The 14,264-nt window shown below is 41.2% G+C and overlaps 1 protein-coding gene across 2 annotated transcripts in view; it reads left to right on the forward strand.

The window, feature by feature from the left end:
* Positions 1 to 412: 412 nt before the first annotated feature.
* The window catches only part of LOC149282357 (ribonucleoside-diphosphate reductase subunit M2), a 32,273-nt gene continuing 18,421 nt past the window's right edge, over positions 413 to 14,264 (forward strand). Inside the window, exons 1-10 of one of the 2 annotated variants that reach the window (XR_016277966.1) lie at positions 413 to 569; positions 1,814 to 1,894; positions 4,019 to 4,177; positions 4,282 to 4,398; positions 5,736 to 5,869; positions 6,700 to 6,794; positions 6,886 to 7,019; positions 7,515 to 7,619; positions 7,748 to 7,861; positions 12,673 to 12,794. Coding sequence is in view for 1 of the 2 variants with exons in the window: in XM_089498300.1 (XP_089354426.1) it covers positions 474 to 569; positions 1,814 to 1,894; positions 4,019 to 4,177; positions 4,282 to 4,398; positions 5,736 to 5,869; positions 6,700 to 6,794; positions 6,886 to 7,019; positions 7,515 to 7,619; positions 7,748 to 7,861; positions 8,831 to 8,983 (1,188 nt within the window). In the remaining variant the exon portion in view is untranslated. Of the gene's footprint in view, positions 570 to 1,813; positions 1,895 to 4,018; positions 4,178 to 4,281; positions 4,399 to 5,735; positions 5,870 to 6,699; positions 6,795 to 6,885; positions 7,020 to 7,514; positions 7,620 to 7,747; positions 7,862 to 8,830; positions 9,467 to 12,672; positions 12,795 to 14,264 lie in introns of those variants that run through there. The other variant, XM_089498300.1, reaches the window with a different exon arrangement.

Consider the following 14,264-nt stretch of genomic DNA (forward strand, 5'->3'; position numbering starts at 1 on the left):
TACGTCCTCCATTTTCCTTGGAAGGCCCTCCTTTGGAGGACATTGGGTCACTCTGCCCCCCTCCAAGTACCTCAGAAGAGAAAAGAGAGCAAAGAAGTAGAACCAGCCAATGAGAAGCGAGGACGGGGTTGACAGACACTCCCGCCACCCAGTCAGGACCAAGGGTTCTTCCAAGGCCGCCGCCTCCCTCTCAGCCAATGGGAGCTGAGGAGGCGGAGGCGGGAAGGAATGTTACTCCCCCTCCCTTCCCGCTTTTGGAACCCTTTGTCGCTTCTTGGCCAATAGCGGCCCAGAGCGGGAGAGCGTTCTGCTGCCTTTCCCGCGCCCGCCTCTCAGCTCTTGCTTGTGATTGGTCGGCTGGGAGTTCTGGCGCCAAATTCGAAAGGCATATAAAGGGGGCGGAGAGACCAAGCGCGGTCTCATTTGCTCTTAGCTCCCGTTTGCTTGCCTTGCTTTGTCTTCCAGTCGCGACCATGCTGGCCGCCCGCAACCCGCTCTGCGCTCGAAACGAGCCCAAGTCCCGCCTGTCGCCTATGAAGAATCTGGCCCTGAACGATAAGGAGAACACGGTGAGTGGAGGGGAAGGAAAGGGGCCCAGGTCGCCTCCTGTGTTGGGGAGAGCTGGGTTCGAATCCTGGCACGACCGTCTAGTCACACTCTCTCAGCCTCCTCAGGGGATGGCAATGGCAAACGCCCCTCAGAAGAATCTGGGGCAGGAAAAGCCCATCATAGGGTCGCCTTCCTATATGCTGTTGTGTGTGTCTTCAAGTCGTTTCTGGTTCATGGAGTTATGTTTGTTCAGAGGGAGGTTGCCTTTGTCTGTTTCAGAGGCTGAGAGAGTGTGACTTGAAACAAAGTCACTCAGTGGATTTCTATGGCTGAGCTGGGACCTAAGCCCTGGTCTCCAGAGTCCAGTACTCCATCCTGGCTCCCAAACTGTTGGTGCTACAACTCTTTTCCTCACTGCCAGTCACACTCTCTCAGCCTCCTCTGAGCAGATCTTGCCAAGGAAAGCCCATGAGTCAGAACTTGCGACTTGAAGGCACACGGCAAAGTCATATTGGCACAGCCATTTCCAAACTGTGTGTGTATTTACACACACACATACACACACAGTGCGTATGCCTGTATGCGTGCATTTCCACACATGTGTGTGTTCGATAGTTCCACTAAAGCTAAGAAAGGCTGCATTTACACTGTAGAAGTAATGCCGCTTGACCCCACTTTAACTGCCAGGGCTCCATCTTGCAGGGTCCTGGGATTTGTAGTTTTGAGAGGCAGAAAAGGCTAAAGGCCTTGTATGATTACAAACCCCAGGGTCCCATAGGATGGAGCTGCAGCACTTAAAGTGGTGCCAAGCTGCGTGATTTCTACAGTGTAGAAGCACCCATCCACCTTGAACCTTCCAAGTGTTCGAAAACGCCTCTGTGGTTCTTTTGTGGTTGCCTTCCCAAATGGTAACCCTATTAATGGTCTTCCTGGCAAGGTTTGTTCAGGGGGGGGGCTTGCCATCTGGCCATCATCATCATCCTTTGAGGTCCAGAGTGTGACTTGCCCAAGGGCCACTCAGTAGAGTTCCATGGCTGAGCAGAGATTTGAACCCTGCACTTTTGCCGTATTAAAAAAAACAAGTTGGCTCCAGGCTCCCATTTATTAATGTGTTTCAAGCTGGGATGTTTTAAGAAGGAGGTCCCTCCCTGGCCCTGAGGGCGAATTTCTCACCAAGGAGTGGCTCTTGTGTAACCAAAGGAGGCACAGTCTCTCAACCCCCAACCTTTGAAAACCCTCTTTCTTTTTGGCTTTGGTCCTGCAGCCCCCTTCTCTCAGCTCCACCCGGGTCCTGGCCTCCAAGACGGCGAGGAAGATCTTCCAGGAGCCCCCCAGTGAGGCGGTGGTGAGTTCAAGTCTACCTTTTTACCCAAAGGGAAAGATGGAGGGGAAGGAGGAAGAGGAAGAACCCCTTTTTGTTCCCACCACTTTGGCGCCCAAATGCCTTTCAGTGCAAAGGAAGAGGACAAAAGGCAGCCAGCCCCCTTTCTCAAGGAGAGTAGGTTTAAGGGTGGATTGAATTAATAGGCTTTATTATTATTATAGTGAGCATATACTTACATTACAATTCTTATATGCTTATATATCTATTGTCCAGCTTTATACAATTTTAGATAAAAAGCATTAAAGGGAAACATTTAAATAAATGTTGTATTTCTTAACCACTACTAATGTCTTCTTCATCATTTTTTTCAACCTTTTACTATTTATACTTCCATTGATAACATTTGTATTGTGTGATTGCTTCTTGAAAGTTAATTCCACTTCAAGTTATGATCACAGCTGACTTCAGTATTTCTATTGCTTTCTTAGAGTCTCTAGTCCTATTATCCCGATTGTTACAATTAAGTTTTGATATTAGTTTCTGGTTTTCTTTTAATGATAAGTTGTCCAGTGGATTGAATTAATAGGCTTCAATAAAAAATATCTCTGGGTTGGATCTACACTGCAGAATTAGTGCAGTTTGACACCACTTTAACTGCCAAGGCGCTATGACATGGAGATCGAGGATTTGGAGCCCTTTGAGATATTTAACCTTCTCTGGCTACATCCGCACTGTGTAAATAACCCACTTTAACTGCTGTGGCTTGTGAAATCCTGGGAATTGTAGCTTATTGTGGCACTACTAGAGCTCTCTGACAGAAATATACATGTCTCACAAAACTACAACACTCCATAGCACTGAGCCATGGCCATTAAAAGGGTCTCAAACTGGATTATTTGTGCAGTTCAGATATCAGAGGTCTGGCACCACAGCAAACTACAAATCCTAGGGTTCCATAGTATGGAACCATGGCAGTTAAAAAGTGTTGTCAAACTGCGTTAATTATGCAGTGTGGGTACCTCATCACATGAGTTGCACTTTTACAGCTTTCTTTTAGGGCTTAAGGGGCTTATGCTCTCTAAGGATGAGTACTTGGGAAAAGGACCCTACTCTGTATATCTGGGATGGAAAAAGTTCAGTCATTCTGAAGGAACGGTTGGGGTGGGGGAAGAACAAAATGGCAGCTCCTCTCTTGGAAGAGGGCATGGAATAATTTGTTCCTTCAAGGTCCCATAGTGTATCAACTAACATATTCCACCCCTTCAGCCGTTAAGCATTTCTGTTTCCTTTTATTGCCTCTTGTGCAACATGCTAATTGCTTTTGGTTTTGATCATGTTCTCTGTTTCACCTACTCAATCTCTTTGTCTTCTGTTATGATTTATCAGGCTTTTACTATTTACGCATCAGATTATGCAACAGGTAATCCGCAGCTTCATCGCCCTATAAATACAGTAAGCTTTTAACGCAGTAGTTCTCAGCCTTTGGTCCCCCAGATGTTTTACACTTAAGCTTCCACAATCTTTGTTGGGTAAATAAAACAAGCATATTTTAGGACGAATGTTATTAAGGTGGCCTAAATTTAACCAGGGTTTGTTTTAAATGAAAACCCCTGGTTTGCATGTGGCGCTAAGTTGAAAAAAAGTTTAAAATGGCACTAAACTTTTCTTTCCAGATAAGTATGAGGAGGATAGTATTAAACCATGCTTTAGTATTATGTGCAAATATAGCCATGTAGCACTTGCAGCACAAGTATCCTTCTTACTAAAACCATAAACTCCAGGCCTAACAAGCCATTGTTTACAATATAGGGGCAAATTCTGTTTTATAGTTTGTTTTTCCATGTCCACCATTTAGCTACTGCAAACTTAATTCTTTTCCTTCTTTCAGGTCATTTGTTTATTTACATGGTTTGCATTGGTTCTCTGTCTTCTTGTTGTTTGACAAATCTCATGCACATTCATGACAAATCTCATGCACATTCATGTACACGATTCCTAAATCAGCCTGCTTAGGCCAATATGTGTTTCTTTTTAGAATCCTAGAGGTGGAATTTGTTTCTCTTCCTGTTATTTTTGTCTTCATGGTATAACCAGGCTTTCTGAAAGTGGGGCAATATATTCACTTGTCCTTTTCCCCCGCTTTAGGATGCATCTAAAGGAGTGAAGCAGCTTCCTTCAAGCAATGTACAAGATGAACCTCTTCTTCGGGAAAATCCCCACCGCTTTGTTATCTTTCCCATTCAGTACCATGATATCTGGAAAATGTACAAGAAAGCAGAGGCTTCCTTTTGGACAGCTGAAGAGGTGAGATGCGCTTGTTTAGGTGTTGAGGAAGTGTGCAATAGTTGTCATGATGTATTTCAGACCCACACATTACAATGTTCTCATTTGCTGCTTTGTACATTTAGGTGGATCTTTCCAAAGATCTCCAGCACTGGGAATCCTTAAAGCAGGAAGAGAAGTATTTCATTTCACACATCTTGGCATTCTTTGCTGCAAGCGATGGCATTGTCAATGAAAATTTGGTAAGCAAAAATAATAATTCAAGGCTCCTTTTATAGCCCAAACTTATCTGTCCCACAGGTTAGTCACAAGATCCAGAATAGAGACATGAGCAATGTGTCTTATGTTGCATTACCAACAATTCAGAGAAGCCGCCAAATGAACCGAAGGCTATGTATGTTTCATGAGAATACAAAACAATTTTTCTGTGGTTGTAAACTAGTCTTAAAATGGCATTTCCCCCAAGCATGCTCATTTGGAGCCAATGTGTACATAACAACCTTGTGTCCATTTCAATGCAAAGAGCTTGTGTAGAGTAGTTTACAATATTAGTGCAGTGCTTCCATCCATAGCAGCATAACCCTTTTTCATTTTGTTCCTAAGACAATTTTAGTTAGAACTAGGATAAAAATAATCAAGTTTATATGACGGGAACCATTTTGATGGTTCAGGTTCACAAGTTGAAGCATGCAACCAGGGAAAATTCAAAATCATAGAAACCTTTGGGAATCAGTGATTAATGGCAGCCTCTGTGCTGTAAGGGGATGTAATTTAGAAACTTCTAATCTTTTCTGGCACTCAGAGCAGCTTTCAATCACACACTGTAATGCAAATAAGGCATTTCTTCTGTAAATGAGTTGATTTCATATTCTCAGTTGTTAATGTGTGTATTTGCTTTGCACATACCTTCCATGGGCTGCCAGCTTCCTATGCTGCTGTTTCTGCCTCCAGAGATGTGAATTCCATCCCTGCCAATTTCATCTGAATATCTTAGGGTTTACCTAGAATTGCAAATGTCATGAAACCTCAGCCCTTCAACTAAAAGATCCAGGATAATTACACTGGATGAGTGAATTTTCTCAGATACTCAGATTATCAGGAGGCAGCTCCCCCACAAAGCATCTATTTAAAATGGAGTAGTGATAGGCTGGAAATAAGGCAGATACATCTAGCCTGATAATCCCTTTTCTTGCTGTCAGATACAGGGAGTTAACAGTTCAATCCTGCTTTCTCTTTTTTGCATCTTGGCCCAAAAGATATAGGGTTCCTATCTGGTTTTTGGCACCATGAAAACTAATGCAATGTAAGACTGATTTACAAACTAAAGTTGGTCATTACTGGATGTAATTAATAACATGATGTCATTGTGTACTGCAGTTGCAAACCATGGCTGTAACACAGATATAAATTGGCCAAGTCTGGGAAATAAATAAAGTTCTCAATAAATGGTACATTTTTCATTCTCTGCATTCTCTATGTGGTGAAGGATAGCCACAAAAGCAAATAACTAAAAGGAACTGTGTAAAATGTCCTTAAAGTGGGAGAGATGCCTTGTAATTTAAATGTACGGTTCCTCTAGGTGGAGCGGTTCAGCCAAGAAGTTCAAGTCACAGAAGCTCGCTGTTTCTATGGCTTCCAGATTGCCATGGAAAACATCCATTCAGAAATGTATAGTTTACTTATTGATACTTACATCAAAGACCCCAAACAGAGGTTAGTGCTGTTCTGAGATGTACACTTTGATTTTTAATTGATATCTGAGATATTATATGGTTTCATACCTGGCTCATGTTTTCAGAGATGAGAGTGGGATTATTGCATATCAAACATTTCTGAAGAATATAAATCCTTAATGTTTTTGGCACTGCTCTCTGAGGCAGGGATGGCCTTTTAAGAATAGCTAGATGTTTTGATTCTACAATTCATCAGCCCTAGTCAGTCCATGCCATGAGGGATTATGGGAGATGCAATTTAAAGGATACCTGGAAGTTTTCTGTCCTGCTTTAGGGTGTAAAATAACTTGAATTTGACAATGTAATTTTATTGCATTCTTTTCAGTTAAGCTGTTTCTGTAGCAACATTCTGCATCATATACTGCAGTGCAGGTTGAGTGCCCCTTACCCAAAATGCTTGGGACCAGGAGTAATTGGGATTTTAGATCCCCCCGCCCCCCAAGATTTTAGATAATTTGTGTATACATAATGAGACAGCTTGGAGATGAGACCCAAGTCTAAATATGAAATTCATTTTTTTCATATACATCATATACATGTATCTTGATTTTATCCACAATATTTTAAATACTTAGGTGCATTGTACCATTAGCATAGTGTCACCATCTCAACCACCAATGTAGACAATTGTTGGAGTCTTACGGATTTCCATATGAGGGACATTCAACCTGTGCTTGGGAATTCATGAAGTCTCTACATTTGTCCACCTAACATAAAGGATAGGAAGAGTGGGATATAAAAGCAATAATTCCAGTCCCCCATCCCCCCCCAACATATTTTGTATATAAATACTGCATTATTATGTTCTAGGGAATATCTGTTTAATGCCATTGAAACCTTGCCATGTGTTAAAAAGAAAGCTGATTGGGCCATGCGGTGGATTGGGGACAAACAAGCTACCTATGGTGAGTGTCTTGAGCTCTTTTTAGTGTTGTCTTTCCTGCTTCACATTTGACACAACTGAATAATCAAATCAACAATGAACTCTCCTGACAGGTGAGCGAGTAGTAGCCTTTGCTGCAGTAGAAGGAATCTTCTTTTCTGGTTCTTTTGCATCTATATTTTGGCTGAAAAAACGAGGTCTAATGCCTGGACTTACTTTTTCCAATGAACTGATCAGCAGGGACGAGGTAAGGTTTACTCGTCTAAGGCTAGGCTGTGTAACCAAGTACTTTTATTTGCATCTGGTAGAACACAAGGCTATTGGGTTTTCCCCACTACTTACTTACTGTAGTCATCTGTTAGGTCTTGTTTTTTTTAAGGTCCTCTGGCCCTTGGGTATGTAGGGGTGGGTAAAAATGGGATGTCCTATTATGTGTGAGTGGAAGAGATTTCCATTAGCAACGCTACTGGATATGATCTAATGGATAGATCTCACCAAAAGTTCAGTCTGCCAGTTTGGGAAGTGGTTGGGGGAATTAACATTTAATCGGAGTGTGAATCACTTAATTCGGATTTATCAGTGCAGTAATAGGAAATTATTTTTAAAAATTACTTGTATGAAACATTGGTTTGATTTCAGCTGCTCTGTTGCTTTTTTGGGTTTATGCAGGTCTGATGATGATAATAGAGTTAGAGCTTGTCCCAGCTGTTCTCTGAAATCTTTTCCAATTATTTTTTCCCAGGGCTTGCACTGTGATTTTGCTTGTTTAATGTTCAAACACTTGATACACAAACCATCAGAGGAAAGAGTGCGAGAGATAATCGCAAATGCTGTCAGGATAGAGCAGGTAATTGGTAGTTCTTTCTGGTGGTGGTTAAAAGACTCTTCATCAACGTACAAGAAGCTTTAAAACTTAGCAGGGCATTAAATTGTGTAGTATCTGCATACTAAGTTACGTTGTTCACTTAAATGCAGGAATTCTTGACGGAAGCATTGCCTGTGAACCTAATTGGCATGAATTGCACTTTAATGAAACAGTATATTGAATTCGTGGCAGACAGACTGATACTGGAACTAGGTTTTAACAAGGTAAGTTCTGTGCAGTTTGCCTCTTGAGGAAATCAGTAAATTTGTTTACGTTTAGGTTTGTTTTTCACCTTTAATCACTTGCTTCTCGGCTTGTTAGTAGAACTTAATGATTAAGTGAGACAGTAATGCAGCAGTACAGCCTATTTCAAATTATGTTTCCTCAAAATGAGTTCTATGCAAATTTGCAGTGTAATGTCCATATTGATTTAAATAACAATATTTTTAGAGGATATCTCATTGTGATTGTTGCATATATACCTATCACATCTTTCATGTGTGATAGATAGATGGTATCAACCCTAAATCTGTGTGCTTTGTAGCAGCTTGGTAGGCTGACCACATTTCTTTTCTTACAGTTCTTTGGTCTGCTAGTAAATATTAAGTGTATAAGCAAAGAGCTCAGACTTAGGTTAATCTATCACTATGCAAAGGCCTTGTGTGCATGCACAGTTGGCTCATAGTAAGTGCCTTCTATGATTGGCCTCGAGGCCTTCTTAATCCAAAGATACTGTGCTCACCTACTACTAGGCTGAACAGGGCAGCTGGCTCAGCTTGGAGATATTAGGAGAACATGGGTCTCTGCTATGCACTTGTTGCCTCCAAGCAGGTTTTCAGGTAAGGAGTATGCAGGTGGTTTTGCCATTCCTTCCTACAGTGCCTGGTGGTCTTCCATTCAAGTACTAATCGGGTTTTGCTTTCCAAAACCAGATGGGATCTGGTGCCTTTAGAGTATTTAGGTGGTTAATAGGCATGAGAGATAAAGATGGTGTAGAAGGAAACAATTTAAGCAGAAGCTAACAGAAGTGTTAGTTAGCCTTTTCTGTCCTGGCACTTAGCAAATGTGATACATTGTCAAGTCTACCAGTCTGATCGGTGGGATGTCAGAATGAGGAAGGGTGAGGTTTGGGGTTTGGGATATATGTAACAAGAATATAAGTGGTTAACTTTTCATAACTGAATTTCTTTCAGATATTCAAAGCTGAGAATCCGTTTGACTTCATGGAGAATATCTCACTGGAGGGCAAAACTAATTTCTTTGAAAAGCGTGTAGGAGAATATCAGAGGATGGGAGTGATGTCAAAACCCGTAGACAACTCATTCACATTGGATGCAGATTTCTAAGCCAAACACAACTGTTTTCAGTTGGCTTGGAATTCTAGCGATTTGTCTTGTTATCCTCACAATTCTTGTTCTTGTAATATGTGGTGGTACTTTTGTATAGTGTATGTAGCTAAAATAGGAACACAGATTTCCACTACTGCTATATGCATTTCATAAGTCACAAGTTAACTCTGATTTTCAAAAGTACCAATGCTTGAACTGGCATGTTCCGTTATCTGGTAACAACAAAGCAAGTGGCATGGGGATACTCTAGGAAATGGCAGTTTTTCATAGCCTCTTATATGGGTTCTGGGGGAAAGCTGCAGAACCTGTGTAGCAGACGTTAGTATTTTAATAGTTTGTACATAAAACGTGGCACTTTAAAAGTCTGGCCTGTAATTCCTGAGAAAGGCTGGTAATGTATGAGTTTAAAATGAACTCTTTTAGCCCGCATGTAATCCTAATTTCATTATTCTGTATTTTACTTATATGTAAATTAAACTGAAGTGCTGAAAAAAAATCTTTTTGGACATGTATGACTTGTCAAAGTACATGAACAGATTTTATGTAAAAGCAAAACTTGAATAGAAACTCAGATTTCCAGTAGTGGTTTCTGAGCTCAGAACTATTCCTCCCACCTCCAAACTTGCCTGCTTTTTATCCACTCCACAGAGATTCTCAGCCTTCGATCCCCTAGCCATTATTTTCTTCAGCTGGCAGAATTGTTTGCCAGCATGATGGATTCTGGGAGCTGAAGTCCAAAACATCTAGAGGGCTGAAGGTTAGGATCTGCTGTTCTAAGACTTTTTCTTTTGGTTGTGCATAAATTCTAGCCAGTTTTGAGTGACCAGTGGACTGGTCCACTTGAATTGAAATTGGAGAGGTTATGGTCAACTGCTCCTACTCTGAATGTAGAATTGGTTCTTACAATTTAGACAGGCAGCATGTTTTGGCTGTGGACCTAGTGCTTATCCACATATTCCTGCATCACCATGTGCCATAACCAGGTGGACCATTGAGTGATGCGCCCAGAGCTCAGTTCTGAACTGAACTGAGTTCTGGGTGCATTGTATCCAAATCTAAGATGTTTTGATTCCTGACATAAATCCCCTAAACACTGCCCTATATTTGATGCTAAAAATAAAGAAGTCTTCCCATCCTCTTCTGTAGATCAGTGGTTCTCAAATGGGTGGTACCCTGGGGGGGCTGAGAGTTGCTCAAGAGGGACATGAAACAGGCCCTGATTGAGGGTTTAAGCTCTTTCTATCCAAATAAGACCCCATGTCCTTTTGTTGAAGTAAAGAAAATAATAGCATGTAGTCCAAGGTTGGTCAACTGATGTGTCAGGGTCATTTTTAAAAAACACTAAAATCCAAGAAAGTTTACTAGTTCTGAAAAGGTGGATATTTTTGTATTAGTGCCCCAGGGAGGATGGGGCTTGCAAGCTGTAAGTCACCACTCCTGGAGCAACATGGGACAACAAGGAGCCAATCCCTATGAAAGGAACTCTACTTAACCGGTCCATGAGGAGATGTAATACCAGGGTACATCATTTGATTCATAGCCTAAGTATCTTTAAGGCATCTGATTTTGTCTGATCTTAGAAGCTAAGGGAGGGAGACCACCATTGAACTGTAGGCTTTTATTTCAGAGGAAGGAACTGGCAAAACCACCTCTGAATATTCCTTGTCTAATGACTATCACACAAGGCTGCTAAGATGTCATAACCATGTTAGTGTAGGAAAAGCAACCAAAGATACAGGTTTGGGGACAATCATTTTTGCACATGCTGCTGCTATACCCCTGGGCTCTGCCTACATAACCCTGCCGTCCTGCATTATGCCCTGTCCAGCATGCCTTTCGGTCTGTATTCCCTACCCCTGCAATTGTGCAGTCATAGCAATTGATTAAGTTAAAAAGAGAAAAACTGAACATAAAGAAAGATCTTGGAAATGGAGGGGGCAGAGGAGTACCATCACATCCACTTGCATCAGGTGACTGCACATTGCAACTGCAGTAGGAGGAATCTATCACATGCACAGTGACCAGATGTCCTCACTACAAAGGAGGACATTCAAAACCCTTCATACACATATAAATTCATGCTTAGTCCTGCTCAAAATGGAGGATATTATGGAATTCCTGGACAGAAGGCTGAAATGGAGGATGTGTCCTGGACAAGGAGGACATCTGGTCTCTGATCACATGTGAATCAGTAGTGGAAGAGCAGCACAATTGGGAAGCATGGACAGGTTTTACTTGTCTATGACGCACACACACCAACTGTTAAAAGGCCATAATAAACGTGCAGCTCTGAAATGCTATGTTCCATGTTCCAAACCAGTAGCATCCACAAATGATGGAAGTTGAGGTGCAATTCAGAAGTCTTTTCATTATCAGTTTTGATACCCTATATCATCTGAGAGGAAAAAGATAATGCTGCATCTTCTGTGCAGAAGCTAGCTTTGGCATTAAGGATATCTATTCTACAGATTTATTGAAATTCAGCAACTTTCTTTTTCAGTTACTCAGGGGAAACTTTCCCTAATGCTGGCGTCGGAACTTACATAGTCAATGTAGAGTTTTATCAGATTTCCATTTGCCCTGAGATACTGTCTGAATGCTTTAAAAACTTGAAATACAGCTCAGTATGACATTCCAATTCACCCATACTTGTGTCAACCGAAATTACGTGCATTCACGCAATTACCTAACAGGATTAGGGTTTAGTAATCTTTGTTATTATTATTTAAAAACACTTTTTCTGGACAAAATGAAAAGCTTTTCTATGGCAGCTAGATAGGGCTATTTTATTCTGAGGAAAGGCTTTTAAAAAACACCTTAACACACACACACACACATTTAAAAAGGGGAAAGAGCAAAGCTGAAGATAATGTGCAAAATAATAAGGTGTCTAGGAACCAATTGGGTTTTGTTGTCAGATAAGTTTAGTGATTTAAAGATATTCTCAAGGGGCTTCACATATACCTGTGGCAACAGAATTTGTGCTGCAGGCAATGTTCCTTTGATTCCAGCAGGCTCTATGCGCAAATGTGCCAGCTGTAAAAATCAATTTCTTTTGGTCAAACATTATTTTGTTTAAATTGAAGGCGCCACAGAACCACACTGTTTCTATGCACTGCAAAACAACTGTATTGTAAAACCTCTCTTTTTAAATGGCGTATGATATATAGACAATCCCAACATGAATTGTAAAACAACTCTTTTTTTTCAGTTTTCAAAAATCTATACAAGAAGTGCCAAAACCTTTCAGATATCTGCTATCTCTTTAACATCTCCTCATCTAGCTATCCATTCAGCTGGGATGGATACTTTTCAGATTCTAGAAAACTATTATTTTATTGTGTAGTAGACTATGGCTGGTTATTTGGGGGGGGGGGTTGCTTTAAAAACTAGAACTTTTGGGTTGGAACAAGTGTTGATGGTGGGTACCATATTAAAGCACCAAATTATTAACCATTTTATTTATTGTTGGCTTGTTACTGTCAAACAGCAGAAGTGGTGGCTACCAGATTTCTTTACCTCCCATGTTGAAATAACTTGTCTGGCTTTGGACACTAGGGATTTTGACAGTCAAGAACGGTGACAAATTATTTGCTGCTGAGGTAGCAAAAGCTGAAGTACCCAAGAACTGTAGTAAGTACCTTTGTCATTCAGCACTAATATATACTCATCATAATTTCCACCAGGAGTCCAAGAAGAGCAACAGATCCTACCGAAACTAAGCAGGGTCTGATCCGGTTACTGTTCCCAGATCTCAGGGCTGAGACCCTCTTCTCCAGTTCTCAGGACATCAGGATGGGATTTCAGGGTGAGAGCACTGACTTGAGGGGTGTGTGTGTGTCTGTGTATCTTCCCCATTTGTTAGACTTGGTGTTTTTAAAAATTTGAAGTGTGGTGTAGAAGTTTGAGCATTGGACTATGACTCTGGAGACCAGCGTTCAAATCCCAGCTCAGCCAAGCAAACCAACTGGGTGACCTTGGGCAAGTCACACACTCTCAGCCTCAGAGGGTGGCAATGACAACCACCCCCTTGAAGAAACTTGCCAAGAAAACCCTATGATCGGATCACCATAAATAGGAAAAAAATTCCAATTTATGGTTTCCTCATAATATGATCATTTCTTCAAAGTCGTAATAGACAACAACAACAATAGCCTTTGCAAATGTGGTTGACATTTATTTTATTATGCTTAATTATATCGCCAGGGACTACCTCTTGTAACATCACTATTGTAGCATCAACAAGGCCCATTTCATGCTGCATCACAAGGAGTCATCACCAGGTTTTGAGCCTGAAATCTCAGACTCTGAACTGGCAACCCTAGGCTTGGTGAGTACTGTACTGGGAATGGAGATGGCCAGGGAATAGCAGCTGCTGTATTGCATATTCACAGCAAGGAAAGGCAAACCACCTCTTGAGTATTCTTTACCTAAGAACACTATGAAATTCATAAGGCTTCTTAGCATAAACTGATAGATGACCTGAAGGCATACTTTATTTTTACATTAAACCATCTTGGGGGGAGAGAGGCAGGCTATCTCCAACTGCCTGCCTGAAAGAAGACAAGCCCTCCCTTCAGCCACCATCTTGGGGGGAGAGAGGCCTGTTATGTTTTATTTTAACTTTGTATTGTACTTCCTGTTGTACACCGCTTTGATCTAATTTGGAAAAGCGGTATATAAATAAACATTATTATTATTATTATTATTATTATTATTAGTTCCAGTAATTCCCTTTATACTAAGAGCAGATTGTTTTGACATTGGAGGAGGAGGAAGAAATCCAATCCCAGGTCCTCTCTGGCTGCATCTGTACTACAGAAATAATCCAAGCTGACACAATTTCAACTGCCATGGCTCAGTGCTATGGAGTTCTAGGAACAGTAGTTTGTTGTGGTACTATTGCTCTCTGACAGAGAAGGTTAAATGTCTCACTAAACTGCATTTCCCAGAATTCCATAGCACTGTGTCATGACATTTAAAGCAGTGTCAGCCTGGATTATTTCTGCCGTACAGATGCAGCCTCTTTGTGAATGATTTTTCTGCAGCCCATGGGATATCATTCTCCATATTGTTAATAGCCATCCCATTGTTGATGGTGCCTCTTAGTTTTTCCCCAGTGTAGCTGATAGACTTTCTAGCTAAACTGAAAAAGCAGCAGGTCAGCATTCATTTCTCTCATTTAGCCGTTTTTCTCTGGTTGAATTACTGATTTAACGTTGTTGTTGTGTGCCTTCAAGTCATTCCCAAATTATGGTGGCCCTAGGCATACCTATCA

This window comes from Sceloporus occidentalis, unplaced genomic scaffold (assembly GCF_023333645.1).
Source record: "Sceloporus occidentalis isolate IW3139 unplaced genomic scaffold, rSceOcc1.0.p SCAF_118, whole genome shotgun sequence".
NCBI classification, from domain to species: Eukaryota; Metazoa; Chordata; class Lepidosauria; order Squamata; family Phrynosomatidae; genus Sceloporus; species Sceloporus occidentalis.